This window comes from Ursus maritimus, unplaced genomic scaffold (assembly GCF_017311325.1).
Source record: "Ursus maritimus isolate PB19 unplaced genomic scaffold, ASM1731132v1 scaffold_11, whole genome shotgun sequence".
NCBI classification, from domain to species: Eukaryota; Metazoa; Chordata; class Mammalia; order Carnivora; family Ursidae; genus Ursus; species Ursus maritimus.
In genome coordinates, this window is record NW_024423453.1 from 5,865,448 (window position 1) to 5,881,392 (window position 15,945).

The 15,945-nt window shown below is 41.8% G+C and overlaps 1 protein-coding gene across 1 annotated transcript in view; it reads left to right on the forward strand.

Moving 5' to 3' along the window:
• The first annotated feature begins 1,323 nt into the window (after positions 1-1,323).
• Positions 1,324-15,945, forward strand: part of LOC103661748 (glutamyl aminopeptidase) — an 81,348-nt gene continuing 66,726 nt past the window's right edge. Inside the window, exons 1-2 of the mRNA XM_008689431.2 lie at positions 1,324-2,073; positions 14,139-14,280. Coding sequence (XP_008687653.2) covers positions 1,445-2,073; positions 14,139-14,280 — 771 coding nt within the window. The 5' untranslated portion in view covers positions 1,324-1,444. The remainder of the gene's footprint in view (positions 2,074-14,138; positions 14,281-15,945) is intronic.

A 15,945-nucleotide genomic window follows, 5' to 3' on the forward strand; every position in this document is an offset into this window, starting at 1 on the left:
TTCTCGTCTGCAGAGAATGGAGGCAGTGTCATTAGACATATGGACTTTGGACTCAGACAACTTGGGTACAAACTCCAATTCTTCCATTTGCCAACTGTGTGACTTGTTCAAGTGCCTTAACCTCTAAAAATGTCAGTCTTCCCATCTCTAAGATGGGCATCAAAATAGTCCCAACCTTACAGAGTTGTTGGGAAGACTCAGCTAATAACTTCTAAAATGTACTTAGCGTAGTGCCTGGCACATAGAAAGCCCTCGAAGTTTTGGTAATTATTATGGAACCGTTACTGTTAGAGATGGCTTGGGGGTCTACACCGTAGCTACTCATAAACATTCAGGTCAGTGCTGTGATTTCATCTTGCCCTTGTCATTCAGCGGCAACAGATTTACAAAGATAGTGGATCTCCCAAGAGGCCAGCTTTCGCATCTGGAATTTGCTGCAAACATGGTCTCCACATCAAAGTCTCAGGAAGCTGATCTCACTAGGAGGCCAACTGCAGAGATGAGTGTATCTACCCCAGTCTAGTTATCTAACCTAATGAGTTTATCTTCCTTGTCGTTCTGTCCTTTCAATCCTTTCCCTTTCTGTCTCTCTTTTTTTTTTTCTTTTTTCTTTTTATGCTCCTCAGCTCCACGACCGCTTTGGCTAATTTCACGTTCCCTCCCTCTTCCATCCAGCATTTACCCAACTGATTCAGAGTCACTTGCTATGCTTTGCTAATCCGGCAATTCAACAAATATTTACTGAGTACCTAAGGGGTCCTTGAATTTATGTATCCCTTTGCACATCCAGCTCCAGGGTATGACTTTGGTAAAGGCAGAGCCTGAATGTGTTTGTGTAAAATGAGGGGAAAAACCGAAAAGAAAACACTTGGCTTCTTGGGCGAGCTACCTGATGAAACAGCTGAAATCCAAGAAGCCCTTTGGTTAAGAGAGAGAGAGCATGTGAGCACAACAGGAAGAAGCCGTAGACCCAGTGGCAAAGGTTGAGTTTTTCTATTGCAAGCTCACTTCTTTCCCCGAATCCTCTCTCCCTGAAAGCTGCTGACAGGACTTTGGCAAGGGCTCATCCTCCCGCTCCCTGATAAGCTAAGCCCTATTTTATATTTAACTCAGTCCTGCGCAGGAGGGGCCGGGTGGGGATGCGTCCTTTATAAGGGGAGCTGTGACAGTGTTCTCGGCCGTCCTCTTCCCGGGGCTCAGCCTCCCCTCCCGAGCCCTTATCCCACCCCCTTATTTCCGCGTCCATCCTTGAGTGGCTGGTGGGGAACTTGAGCCGAGAGGAAAGACGCAGGGAGCCGGAGAGGGGTGTGGGAGAAACGCAAACAGGCTGCCAAGCCAGGGAATTCCTCCCAATTTGAAAAGGAAGTCAGCTGACTTTAGTTAGTTAGTTAGTTAGTTAAATTTAACATCCTTTTGTGTGTAGTATTTGACTTTGGAAACAAAAATGAACTTTGCGGAGGGAGAGGACGCTAAGAGATACTGCATTAAAACCAAACATGTGGCCATAATCTGTGCGGTGGTGGTGGGGGTAGGATTAATAGTAGGACTTTCCGTGGGCTTGACCAGGTCCAGCAGCTCCACCGGGGACGCCGGGCAGGGCCCAGCTCCGGCTCCTTCCCAGGTTCCTTCCCCTGAGATCCCTCCGGAGGACCAGGGGGTCTGCCCTGCCAGCGAAGATGAAAGTGGAGACTGGACAGACTTCAGGCTGCCGGACTTCATCAGCCCCGTGCACTATGACTTGGAGGTGAAGCCCCTGCTGGAGGAGGACACGTACACAGGCAGCGTGACCATCTCCATCAACGTGAGCGCGCCCACCCGGTACCTGTGGCTGCACCTGCGGGAGACCAGGATCACCCAGCTCCCCGAGCTCAAGAGGTCCTCCGGGGAGCAGGTGGAAGTCAGGCGGTGCTTCGAGTACAAAAAGCAGGAGTATGTGGTGATGGAGGCAGGAGAAGAGCTTGCAGCCAGCAGTGGCGAGGGCGCCTACCTCCTGACTATGAAGTTCGCCGGCTGGCTGAACGGCTCGCTCGTGGGATTTTATAGAACGACGTACGAGGAGAACGGACAAATCAAGTAAATATTCATTTTTGCTTTATTTACCCTCAGCTCACGTATTTGTTTTCCATTTCTCCTCCCTTTCCTTTTCACTTTCCACCTTTTAATTGTTTCATCGGTCTGATTATCTAAACTTGGTTTCAATTCTGCCTGTTCACCTGGGAAACGAAAACTCCTGCCCTGTGATATTTTCAAAGCCTATCAGAAAACTGAAAATTACAGAGTGAGTTTCGTGGAGCCCAAAGAATCAGTTTAAGTCTTTAATTTCATCAGGAAAAAATCACAATGTACTACATCCTGTCAGAACGCAGAAACTGCTTGCAGAAACTACCTCTGATTTTAAAATCCATGTGTTTGGTAAATTTCATGGCCACGGTCTTGGGCTATATGACAATGATTTAAAAGTGAACTTTTTTTTTTTTTTTTTAAAGATTTTGATTTTATTTATTCGACAGAGATAGAGACAGCCAGCGAGAGAGGGAAACAAGCAGGGGGAGTGGGAGAGGAAGAAGCAGGCCCACAGCGGAGGAGCCTGATGTGGGGCTCGATCCCAGAATGCCGGGATCACGCCCTGAGCCGAAGGCAGACGCTTAACCGCTGTGCCACCCAGGCGCCCCTAAAAGTGAACTTTTAAAAATTATAATTTTGAGTATTTTATTGGAGAAGGGATGTTGAAAGGGTATGTAAAATCCACAGAATTGTCTTTGTGTCTTTAGGAAGGAAGGCAGGAGTCTGTTTTTATCTAGTATGGCTAGAACCATGTTCCACACATAAGCTTTTAGTAACCACTCATTGAGTTCACACATTAGTGGCGGCACATGGATGACTCTTTGGGCTTATTGTCCATCACGCAATAAGCAATGGTAATGCTGAGCTTTTTGCAACATAACGCTATATTAAGTAATTAAGGATATAAAGATATATCAAGTAATTAATATATGTATTTTTGCATTTCTGAGTCTAGCAAAGATGGTTACTTGCTTTGGCCATCAATCAGATGCTATTACTATGTTAAGGGCATAAATTCTCTCAATGAATTAAAAAAAACTTCACTCTGTGCGTGTGGGCCTTGCATGAGGAAGGAAGGCTATACTGAGGCATCACTGAACTTGAAACTGCTTTGACCTTTGCTTATGTGGATTCTTGACAGGCAAATCATTAAGAAACCTTAGTGTCGGGGCGCCTGGGTGGCTTAGTCGTTAAGCGTCTGCCTTTGGCTCAGGGCGTGATCCTGGCATTCTGGGATCGAGCCCCACATCAGGCTCCTCCGCTGGGAGCCTGCTTCTTCCCCTCCCACTCCCCCTGCTTGTGTTCCCTCTCTCGCTGGCTGTCTCTATCTCTGTCAAATAAATAAATAAAATCTTAAAAAAAAAAAGAAAAGAAAAGAAACCTTAGTGTCACAGTTCACAAATATGAGTCTGGGGCCAGGCCCTTGCATATCCCTTCTCTATGTTGTTTTAAGCATCTTACAGAGCAAAGTAAAGCTTTTGGTCAAAATTCTTCCTATTGTTTCTCAGAGGGACCCAGGGACTAAAATGGAATGTTTAACTATCCTTATATTACTGGGGGATACACTAATAAATTGAATAGAAATGGTAGTTTGAAAAAATATTTGAAGGGAGCATGCTCATAGACTGTATCTTAGTGTCACTGGCAGTAAAACAAGCTTCTTTATTGTGGCCATATTTTTTCCTGTTTATAAAAATTAAAAATAAGGACAGCATGGAAAATTATAAAGAAGGAAAATCAAAAGAAACTATAAAGAGAAACTTCACATCCAGTGGCAACTTTGGTTACATGTTGATGAATATTTTTTTAGGCAATCAAATTATAATTATATAATGTCCATGTATCTATGTGCCTTTTTGACTTCATATAAGCATTTCCTCTCATTCTTCCATATTTTCAAGAATCTGATTTTAAACGTCTGTGCATGAATGCACTGCTATTTTTTAAGACCTATTTCCTAATACTGGATATTTAAATTGCTTTCAGTAGTTATTACAGTAAAAGAGTCAGAAAAGAACATAGCTGTAAGTAAACCTTTAAGCATATATCTGTTTATTTCCTTATGTTAGGATACATTCAATAAAATAGAATTGCTGGGTCAAAGAGTACAAATATATCAAGAAACTTCTAACATTTATTTTGTTTACTTCATAAATAACACACATTCATCCAGAAAACTTGGAAAGCAGAGAAAATTGTTATCACTGAAATATAGTCATTATTAATATTTAACAGATATTCTTTCAGTATTTTTTCTGAATACAGATAAAGATGGATCCATCTTTATCTAAGATAAAGTCTGTATCTGAATACAGATTACGTTGTACACTGTATTGTGTAACATGTTTTTAGAATATGTCAACTTGAACATGGTTTGGTAGATGATTTAATGGGTACATGATAGTCAGGTATATGGATATAATGTACTTTATTCCACTTTTCCATTACATTTGGGCATTTAAGTTTCTCCTACCTTTTTTTTACCTTTTTTATAAACACCTATAAAAATATAATAGCATCCTTATCAAATATGTATAACATTTTCTACTAATTCTGTAGGAAAATTCATAGGCAATCGGTCCACACTGTGTATGTGTGGGTGCATACATTTGTGCGTATGTTTACACATGTATACGTAAATATAACATGTGCAGGCTCCTGTGTGTGTCTCCAAACTGACTTTCAATAATATATCTCAAGTTACGTTTCCACAAATAGTGAATAAAAGTGCCTATTTCTTGAGCCCAATTTGGGAGGGAAAGGCATTATGTTTGGAAGAATATCCACCTTCAGAAGATTCTAGAAATTCATTAGTTGAGTTGAAAACAAGTCAAAGCTTTCAAGTGATTATTGCTAAGACTTTAAAATTGTTTCTTGGGTTGAGAAAACAGTAGAAACTTCATTCGAGTAAGACCACCAAAATACTATAAAAATTCTATGCACTACAGGAAGGCCAAAAAATACGGAACAAGATTCCGTAAGTTTCTCTTATGGACTTCATAAGTTTAAGAAAGCGTTATATTCTAAAATATATATTATTCATTTGCCTCTGGATTATTTTACTGTACCAGTTAAGTTTTACCATAAAGTATATACTTGAGAGCTGATATCCCGAAACTCGGCTGTCATAATTGTTGGCAAATACCAAGTTAGAGCAAGACTGGTGAGAGAGGAGGGCTCATGTGGGTTGTCCTGGAGGACGGGTAATGCTGAGCTCGTCTGCTTTTCTTGGTGGCAGTTGAGGCTCTCACGTTACCCAGGAGGTTGCTGGTTCTGCCCTGTCTACGTGGTTTTGGAAAATTTCTGGCACATACTCAGTAACCTCATTTAGGCTAAATGGAACGCTTTTTGTTTTTCTTGTTATGAAATATTTCAAGCATAAAAGGAGAGTCCATTGTTCTTGTTTGTTTGTTTTTCCCCCAAGCCCATAAGTAACATTTTGACCATATGGGCCTATGGGGGTTCTCATCCACAGAGCCCGCAGAAGGACGCAGGAGTGAGTTCACTGGGAGCAGCACTGTTCTTTCATTTTATATAGCGAGCTGCAGAATATTTGATGCTGATACATTTTAAAATGCCATCATAGCAATACATTTTTAAGCAGGCAGACAAATTATATCTTCTGACTCTTCTGTCTTACTGTAAAATTTAATGCCAGGGCTGAATATTAGCAGTTGCATATTATCATTGGGATATTATTGCTGCGACCACAATGCAAACTAAACATGAGTGTGCGCAGTAGTAACCAAAGTGACTTGATTTCTGCAAATACAACCAGGACTTGAATGTGAACTTCACAGAGAGGAGTCAACCCTCTGGGCTTCTTTCCCTCAAAATTCAGAGGCAAGAGGAGAGTTGGAGAAGAAGGTAGAGCCAGTTTAGAGCTCCATGGCCGTGATATCCATATCATCTTGCTGAAGACCGGCTTGTAGTGAGGCTTAGGAGAAAAAGTGTGAGAAACTTAGAAGTCACTTTTCCTACTCTGATCTGTTCCTTATAATTGGAAGAAGCCACTTTTAAAAGGATTGGAGACTTTGGAGTGTTTTGCTGCCCACATCACCAATGCACTCCACGCTCTCACTGTGTTATGTAGCGTTTCCAGTTGCTCTCTTCCCAAGCAGAGTTTCCCTCTACTCACATCTCCAAAGTTTATTTTCTTTTCTCCAAGGGCAGCATTTCCTTGTCAGCATTTGAACTACCTTTACAGCATTTCCCGACTTGCTGTCCCCCAGAGTTCTAGTCGCATAGGATATTAATAGGTATTGCCAGAAAAAAAAAAAAAAAAAGCAGGGGAGGGATTCTGTGGCCAAATTAGTTTGGGCAATAATAGTAATACAAAAATGATGTGTTTCTTTCTTTTTTTTTTTTTAATAATGGGACTTCTCAAAGACTTTTACATAATAACATCCATTATGAACCTCTAGAGACTGCCATGAATCTCTGGAGCATGCAGCTTCCCAACTGTATCAGACTATGGAACCTTCCATAGGTGGGAGTTGGGCTGTCCCTCTCTTGTTCCCTAGTTAACACAGTGAGTACACATTTTCACATAGCCTCTCTCAGGACTAATGTCTTCTGGCACATGCTGGGATGTCCTGCAGAGCCCCAGCTCTTTTCCCATTGAGGAGTCCAATTTCCACCAATAACATCTCTATCTTCCCACTCTGTCAGGATGCACATTTTTCCTTGGTTCCTTTTCTCCCCATCTCATTGACTGGAAGAGCAATTGATAAAATCTTTTTTTTTTTTTTTTTGGACTTGGGAATGCAGTCTTCATATTTTAAGGACTGAGAATCATTGGAATTAACAAGAATTACAACAAGAGTTTACAAGAGGGACAAACGGTTTCTAGTTTGGGTTTTCTGGGTATTTACAGCATTGCTAGGATTGAAGCTGAATTCTGATATAATGGTGGGATTGCAAAAGGCAAAAGCAAGTAAGAACATAAAAGAAGGTAAAAAAGGAAAGGCGCTAAGTCAGAAAAGCAGAGTGCAGAGAAGAAATTAGTTTGTAGGAGAGGTTTATATGAAGAGGCTACTAGAGATAACTCTGGAAAGCCTTTCGGGGAAAAGAAAGGAAGGGTAGCTAATGGCAGGCATGTAGGAAAAATTAAGTGGTGACTCTTTAGGTGGATGGTGAAGGAAAGAGCTAAATCCATGTGTGGGTATTTGGGAGATCGTGCGGTGATCCGAGGAAGAGAAGGTGGGGATCAGGTAGGACAGTGATTTCAGGACAGACAGAAGAGGACACAATGGAGAAAATAAGAGGTAACATGGTCAGGATTTGCAGACTGACCATGCGAAAGGGGTGAGTTAGTTACGGATATAGAATGTCCCAGATATCAGATCTGAGAGCTCACACATTTACCCTGATACTGGAAATAGAAGAGAAGAACCAAGTTTAGGAGGGAAGGTCATGAGTTTGTTGTCAGATGCCACTCACGCATCCAGGAGGACATGTCCAGTAAGCGTTTGGATAACTAAGTGTGAAGCACAAGGTTAGGGCTTATGAGAAAGACTAGGAGTTAAGTGAAAACATGGCGGGAAGGAAACCAGTGAGATGGTCTTAGTTAAGTCTGTGGGGGTATATTCTCACATGCAGGGATATGTATACTCATTTGTGGATTTAATCTTAAAATTTTGGCTGTATGTCTGTTTATTCATTATATTCTCAGATTGATATGTTGAGTTATCCATATACCCATTATCAATAAAGAAGAGATTTTTTTTGGTCTTGTTACGTGTTGCAGGAGGCATGGTAATCTCTTTTATTTTGGAAGCAAGGAAACAAAAGGAAACTTCACTTGACCTTGAATGGCTTCAACGTAGAAAAAAGCAACTGGGAAATAAATTTAAATAATTAACTGGTTCATTCAAACCACCATAAAAATATGCTGGAGTCTGGGGGCGCCTGGGTGGGTCAGTCGGTTAAGAGTCCAACTCTTGATTTTGGCTCAGGTCATGATCTCAGCGTCCTGGGATCGAGCTCCATGTCGGGCTCTCTGCTCAATGGGGAGTCTGCCCCTCCCCCAGCTCACACGCACTCTCTCTCTCTAAAATAAATAAATCCTTAAAAAAATACGTTAGAGTCTGAATAGTCGAGATGGCTTGTCTTGCACTGATCAGCTCCCCTACTTCATTCTGGAACCTTAGTCTGCACAGACTCTTAGCAGTTGTGGCTGCCTCCCCTGCATCAGATGGCCTTTGTTTAAGGTTTGCACCCAGACCTTGTCCTTTATTTTGCTGGTTTAAGTGACTAAATTGCTGAACATAGCCAGAGCGCCTTCATTGGAAACAGTGTGCCCGATGATTTATGAGGTAATCAAGTAATTCTTTTTAAAGTTGCTTCAGAGTGAACTGGTCTGTGGCTTGCACCCTCACCAACTCTTTCTCCAGCTTTCTATAAAGTCACCTTGGACTGATGTACTCAGAGAAGTCGGAGGGATTTCTTCCCTTTTGTAAATTAATAAGCTACACAGAATTGTATTTTTAATGTGCTGGGTCTAGTCAGTGACTTATTAACATGACATAGAGAGGCCCCTATGGAAAAACGGTTTAGCTCAGCACATTTGCCTGGGATTATAATTATTCAGGACAGGCTCAGGAGTCACTCCTGAACATACTGTGCTCTCGGCCAGGCTTTTTCCATTAATTTGCGGCACAACGCATCTGATTCTAAAAAGAAGTTTTAATCACCACAGAAAACCTCCCCGAAGAAGTTATGATCTAAAATTGTTTTGCATCTCATACACCTTGTTTTAAAATTTGCAAACATTTAGAAAACTTCAGTAACTTTGGAATTTAGCATATAGAGAGGGGCTTTTGAGTTACACCGGAGTTCATGAGAAAAAATCACAAGTTACCATTGAAAGATATCGTGATATTGCCTGAGTACTTTTGCTCCAGCACAGATACTCGTGTTTAATGGATGAATTTTGAAGTCTGTTCTTGAGGAAAGTGCATTCACAGAAAGCATAGTTAACCTTCTGGAGTTAAAGAAAATAGATGAGGTGTGACCTAATCCTATCATGTGAATGTGAAGGGAATTTCAAATATATTACTAGTGATCTACCCCTTCTCACCCCCACATAACCCTGTGAAGAGGCCAGACGTACTTTGGTAACCTGGTTTGACAGATCAGGGCACTAAGAATCAGTATGTTTTGTGATAGGCACAAAATCACACTTTAAAGGGCTGAAGTAGGATTGGAATCTAGGAATTTTTACTCTTAGAAGAGGGTTTTCCCTGGGGTGCCTGGATTAAGCGTCCAACTCCTGATCTCGGCTCAGGTCAGGATCTTGGGATCCCAGGATTGAGCCCCCGCATTGGGCTCCCTGCTCAGTGGGGAGTCTGCTTCTCCCTCTGCCCCTCCTCCCCCCCATTCGTGCACTCTCTCTTTCTCTCAGATAAATGAATAAAATCTTAAAAAAAGAAAAAAGAAGAAAAGAGTTTTCCCCTGAAATCATATTGGCTCTGCACCCTTAAAAAAAGAAAACGGGACATATCTGGTAGCCCTTCTGGTGGCGGAAAGCCGCTTTACCCACCTCACTTCACCTGCATCGATCGGTGTGACTGAGCTGGACTTGGTGTGATTTACGTTCCCCGCCCGACCACCGAGATGGACCGAACGCGTGACACAGCGGTACCAAGGCCGCTCTGTTCCATTGCCAAAGCAGGTTCCGAGCTGCTCTCATTGAGGGAGGCTACTTTGTGCACGCGCAGCCCAGCCTCCTTTAAAGAGAGAAGGTGAGGAACGACTGAACGTTGCCTCTGTCGGGCACTTGGGGGTATGAACCTGAGCTCCGAGCTGAGGCTGAAACAGAGCGTTGGGAACCCTACCAATGGCTATTGCTCAGGCAAGTGGAATCCCACTCCCTCCTCACCCTGACCCCCCACCCTCTCTCTCCCCCTCTCATGTGTGAGCAAGCACACGTGCACATGCACACTCTCTCTCTCTCTCTCTCTCTTTCTCTCGCCTATTCCCAAATTAGTTAGCTGGCTTGTTCCTGAAGTGTAACTAAGCTGAAACATTCTTGCCGAGAGTGATTTTTCCTTTTCTTCTGCCTCTGGAAGAAATCAGAAGCCCGCAGAATTCGGAAGAAAAGGCAGCTGACTAAACATGGGGCTGGAGCTTGGTGGAGCTTATTGTAAAACCTTAGTACCCTGGGAAAGTGTGCAGGTTTCTTTATGTCCTGATGTGTTTGCAATTCTCCACAGTCTGCCCAGTGTTCGAAACTTCAATTGACTAAGCTGTTACCATCACAAAAACTAATCAGGAATGGCTCTACGGAAGAGTAAATTCTTGAGGCTTCTCTGGATAAGTTATCTTGAAAGAATTTCAAACTTAGAGAAAAATGACGAGAATAGTACAAAGAACTCCTAGAAACATTTTACTCGGATTCACCATTGTTAACATTTTGTCCTATTTCTCCTCTCACGCCTCGTCTCTTTGTCTCTCTCTCCCTTTAGAGTATTTGACACCTTATTTCCCTTTACATCTTAACATTCAGTATATATTTCCGAAGTACAGGGACGTTCTCCAACGTGACCCAGTGTGGATCTCTTATCAGCAGCTTACCGATTTCTTATCAGATCAGCTAATTCCTTATCAGCTTACTGATTTCTTATCAAAATCAGAAAATTTAACATTGATACCGTACAATTACCTAATCCACAGTCATAATCAAACTTTATCAGTTAACCCAAAGATGTCCTTCTGAGCTATTTTTTCTCAGTCCAGGATTGTCTGGATTCATGCATTGCCCTTAAGGTTATGCCTTTTTTAGATTCCTTCAAACTGGAATAGTCCTTTAGCCTTTCTTTGCCTTTCACAACCATGCTATTTTTTTTAATAATATATTTTTTATTATATTATGTTAGTCACCATACAGTACGTCGCTAGTTTTTGATGTAAAGTTCCATGATTCATTACTTGCGTGTAACACCCAGCACAGTACTCAGTACGCACCCTCCTTCATACCCATCACCGGCAACCTTGCTATTTTTGATGAGCACAGGCCAGTTATTTGGAGAATGTCCCTCAATTTTAGTATATCTGCCTTTCCTCACGACTTAAAAATGCAAGTTAAGCAGTTTTTGTCAGGAAGTTCACAGAAGTGGCGCGGTGTCCCTCTCAGGAAGTCCTATCAGGAGACAGATAATGTTGGTCTGTACTGTGATTAGCGATGCTGCCGCTGATCACGTCGGTGGTGCCCGGTGGTTTCTCCGCTGTAAAGTCACAGCTTTTCTCCTTGTAAGTGATTTTCAGAGTGATTCTTTGAAACCATTCAGATACCCCTTTCTTCATCACACTGTCGCCCTCTTGTTTTGGTATCTACTGATGACTTTTCTCTTAAAATCACTAATAGTCAATCTACTGTAAACAAAACAAACAAAACCCAGCTTCCCCCCTCCCCAATATATATATTGGAGTAAGGATCCATGGATTCTTATTTTAGTCAATGGGTTATAATTTCATTATTTATTTTGACATTCTAATTCCCCCAGATTGGACCAGGGGTAGTCCACTCAAGCAGGCTTCTGTGTCCTTTGACCTGTTCCAATGATTCTTTGAGAACTTCCTTCCTTTGGAGAAAAGCAAGATGTTCCAGGATCATCTTGGACTTTTCCTGACTCATCACTGGAATCGGCCATTTCTCTAAGGAGTCTGGTTCCTTTCAGTGGGGAGTGGTATTTACAAATCATCATCTGAGAACTAGCTATGCTCATTTGTGACAAGCTGGTCAGTGCTCCTAGTTCTGCTCAGCAGACAGAACTAGGAAATACGTGTCTCAGTCTGGATTTTTATAGCCATCTACCAATATCTACACAAAAAAATCGTTGAATTTACACCAAACCCGCAATTGCAATTCCATATCAAGGGAACATTCTAGTCTTTCCCCTTTACAGGTTGTAACTCTCTTCCCCGACAGTGAGAAGCCTGCCTTCCATTATCCTCATTTTCTTTTTCACTTGCTCAAGCCTAGAATACAGAAAAGGTTGTTTCTGAATTGCTAACTGTACTCTACCGCAAAATACAACTCACTTGCTAGAACTTAATGTTCATTTACAATTACTTTTTGGTAAAATTAATACATGTTAAACACACAGATCTAATGGACACAATTCAATGAATTTTGACAAATGCATACACCTTTGTTACCCATACCCTTTATGAGATATAGATTTTTTTTTTTTCAATCATCCCAGCAAGTTCCCTCCCTCAGTCAGTTGTCTCCCAAAAGACAACTACTTTCTGGTTTTAATTCTAACAGATGAAGTTTCTTGGCTGAGCTTTTAGCAAGTAATTTTTATATCTAGAGGCTTTTTTAAAAGAAATTCAAAAATATTTTGATTTCTTCTAGGTGGATGTTGACCAATGGCATATTATTTCTTAGATAAATGAATTTATATAATACATCCTTGAACCAAAATAAAATGCAGACTCTTACCATGGCACCTGTTCAACAGCCAAATTCTTTTTTTGGCCCCAGTCCCTCTGGTTCACTGGACTTCAGCCGCCCTGGACACCTTTCGGGTCCTCAACCATGTTAAGTTCTTTTCCGCTCCAGCAACTGGGCCCTTGCTGTTCTCTCTGCTAGAACACATTTTTCTTGTGCTTACCCTGTCTGGCTTTTTCTCATCATTCAGATCTCAGCAAACCATTACTTACTCTCAGAGATCGTCCCTGACTATTTCACCTAAGGGTGCTCACATTTTTTCCTAGATTATTCTCGTCTTTTCCCCTGTTTTATTTTCCATATACCTCTTATCACTCTCCTGATGTGTTTATTTAGTCTTTGTTATTCCCTCAGCCCCTAGAATAATGCCTGGCAAATATGTTTGTGTGTGCGGTATGGGGATGGGGGAGGGGTATGGAAGGAAAGGGTTCGATAAATATCGGATGAAGGAAAGATCTAATGATTTAGCTTGGTATTCTTTTTGATATGCCTGAAGGACAAAATATTTTCCTTACCCAAATTGTTAATGAACATGTCGACATTGCTTTCTTTGTTTGCTGCTGCAAATTCCTCCTTTCTTTTCTAATTTTTACTTTGCTTACTCTTCTAATGACCAAATATACAATATCTTACTGTGATATAACTACGTATAAAAATATTTTTTCTTTGACTTTTTTGAGCAGTTACTCAGAAAAAAAATATTATTTCCACTTTGAAATGATGGAAACATTAAACATTAACATTTTAATTTACACAGGCGTTTGTCTAGTTAGAGCCATAAAAAAATGCTGTCTCTTTTCAAAAGCAGGCTTTCAGCCCGGCCAAAGGTTGTTTCACCTGGGAGATTACTCAGAGCACTGCGTTTACGTGGAAATGCAATTGGAGTTTGTCCCTGGTGCAACATAAGTAAGAAAGAATGTGCCATGAGGGACAGGAGCTGGGGATTCTGGAAGATACTCCTCTGCTCTGTGACAGGACACAGCTGTTCCCTCTCACAAGGACAATTAGAAACAAGTCCTTGAGTTTGGCTTTGTGTTTATCTACTTGTTGCTCGATGGCTTTCGGGTGGGAAGAGTGATAGCTCGTAATTGGATTTATTTTTGCTTATCTACAGTTCACAGATTTTTAGTTATGGCACCAAAAAAAATCAAACAATTCATATAAAAGATCTGAAGCAGTTTCCAGATATTCATTTATTTGTTCACCTGAAAATTCCAGGAAAGACTTGGACAAGTATTTGATTGTTTTCTGGATGGAAGATCATTTTAAGAAATGCAGCATAATTATATAGTAGTTATAATTATATGCAGTTGTAATCACACAGTTGCCTTTTGTATAGGAATAGAAACACAGGTGTGGGCGCCTGGGTGGCTCAGTCAGTGAAGCGTCTGCCTTCGGCTCAGGTCATGATCCCAGGGTCCCGGGATCGAGCCCCACATCCAGCTCTCTGCTCAGCGGGGAGCCTGCTTCTCCCTCTCCCTCTGCCACTTTGCCTACTTGTTCTGTCTCTCTGTCAAATAAATAAATAAAGTCTCAAAAAAAAAAAAAAAGAAAGAAAGAAACACGGGCTGTCAGAAGAGGCGACATGTATTTTGTTTGTGTGTTTGTTTCTAAGGAGCATAGCGGCCACTGATCATGAACCAACAGATGCCAGAAAATCCTTCCCTTGTTTTGATGAGCCCAACAAAAAGGCAACTTACACAATATCCATCGTCCACCCCAAAGAATATCAGGCAGTTTCAAATATGCCAGTGGAGGTAAGTACTTAAAAAAAATTTTGTGTGTGTGTGTGCAGATGTCTATTTATAATATCAGGTAAGTTATCTTCTTTTGCTATGAGGGAACCCACTGAATTCTAAAATTAAATGTGCTCTCCTAGTTCATTTAGAGGCTTGAAAACACATTTTGGCAATCTCTTTTCATTGAGTCCTCAAAGTCTTTAACCTAACATATCGTAGGTCAAAAAGCCATGGTTGGGCTCCGAACCAGAATGAATACAGTAGACACCACTCAGCTGGGCTCTGCTTAACTGGAAGGACGCCCTAGTTAGGACGGATGAATGACAAACTCAACGAATTAGAGACTTAAAAATTTTCCTGGGCCCGGTCACTGTTCTTGGTTTTCAGTTGAATATAAGCCCAGAGCTACTGCAAAAAAAACCCAAACCATCACTTAACTATTGGAGCACAGAAGCCAACTCCAGGAAAGCCCATGCCCATAGAGTTTCTAGTAAACAAGTAGTCCTCATGAAACGCTGACAAAAATATAGGCTCCAGTAAGTTCTGTCTATAATTACTGGCGTAAGACTTTTTCCCGTCACCACTCCTCAACCACAGAACGGGTAATGCAGCTAAAGTGTCATTACCTAAAGTCGAGGGTTATTGTACCTTCTACATATAATAAATGCACATATATTCACATGTAAAAAGGTCGGGCTCATCCTTAAATATAATTGTCATCTACCTAATACTAGAAAAACACCCTGCCTACATTATATCTCCCATCTTTCTGAAACACCATCTGAAATGTCATCATTGAAATTCATCCCTTTTAATGATAATTATTCCTCCAAACAGCAAGAGCAAAAGAAAACAAATCAAAGTTTTAAGATGGTTAAAAAAATAAATTGTCGTCAGCCATCTGGGCCTCACAAGGTGAATTCGTTTATCAATTTGTTTTCTTCTGGTGTTGGTCACCTGACCCATGGAGTTTTGACTGGAGAAGAAAGAGGGGAGGACACACTTCAAGTCTGACCCACTAATCTAGAAGACTGGGTCAGGGTAAAAGGCCCTTTGAATGTTCCGTCTGGAAGGAGGAGGGCAGGTGGGAGGGGAGAGGATGCAAACCTCACCAGCCTCTGCTTTAGACCTCCCAGATGACCTTTGCATTTTGCAGAGAATATTTCCTCACCCGTCACTCATTCCAGACAATAGTCCCAGAAGAGGGAGAAATTCTGGGTCTTTAGGAGGTCAAAATTGACACTGCCCATTCTTACTGTAGAGTAACTTTCTCTCCCAAAACTGGCACTTGTGGCTGGCTTGTCAAGGAGCATCGATTCTAGTCCAGCCTTCCTCACTTAATCCCCTGTGAAGGCTTCCCAGCATCCCCCAGTGGGGACTTACTGGGAGGCTGCAGGGCCCGTGGAAGTTGTTAAACAATGGGAGCAGGAGTCGGGCAAGTATCCACGCATGGAGTAGGACCGGTGATTGGCAGCGAGGAAGGCAAAGCTGGCACGGACAGCAAACTGGACAGGTGGAATCGGTAGTGACATCAAGGAATGAAATCCTTCTCTCTGGCCCTGGTAAGCAGGGCAGTGACTTTAGTGATGATACCTTGGCTCTTTGATGGGAGACCCCAGTGATGGAAAAGAGAACCCAGCATCCCGCTGTACCCGTACAGCGACTGCCCTCCCGCGGCCCTAT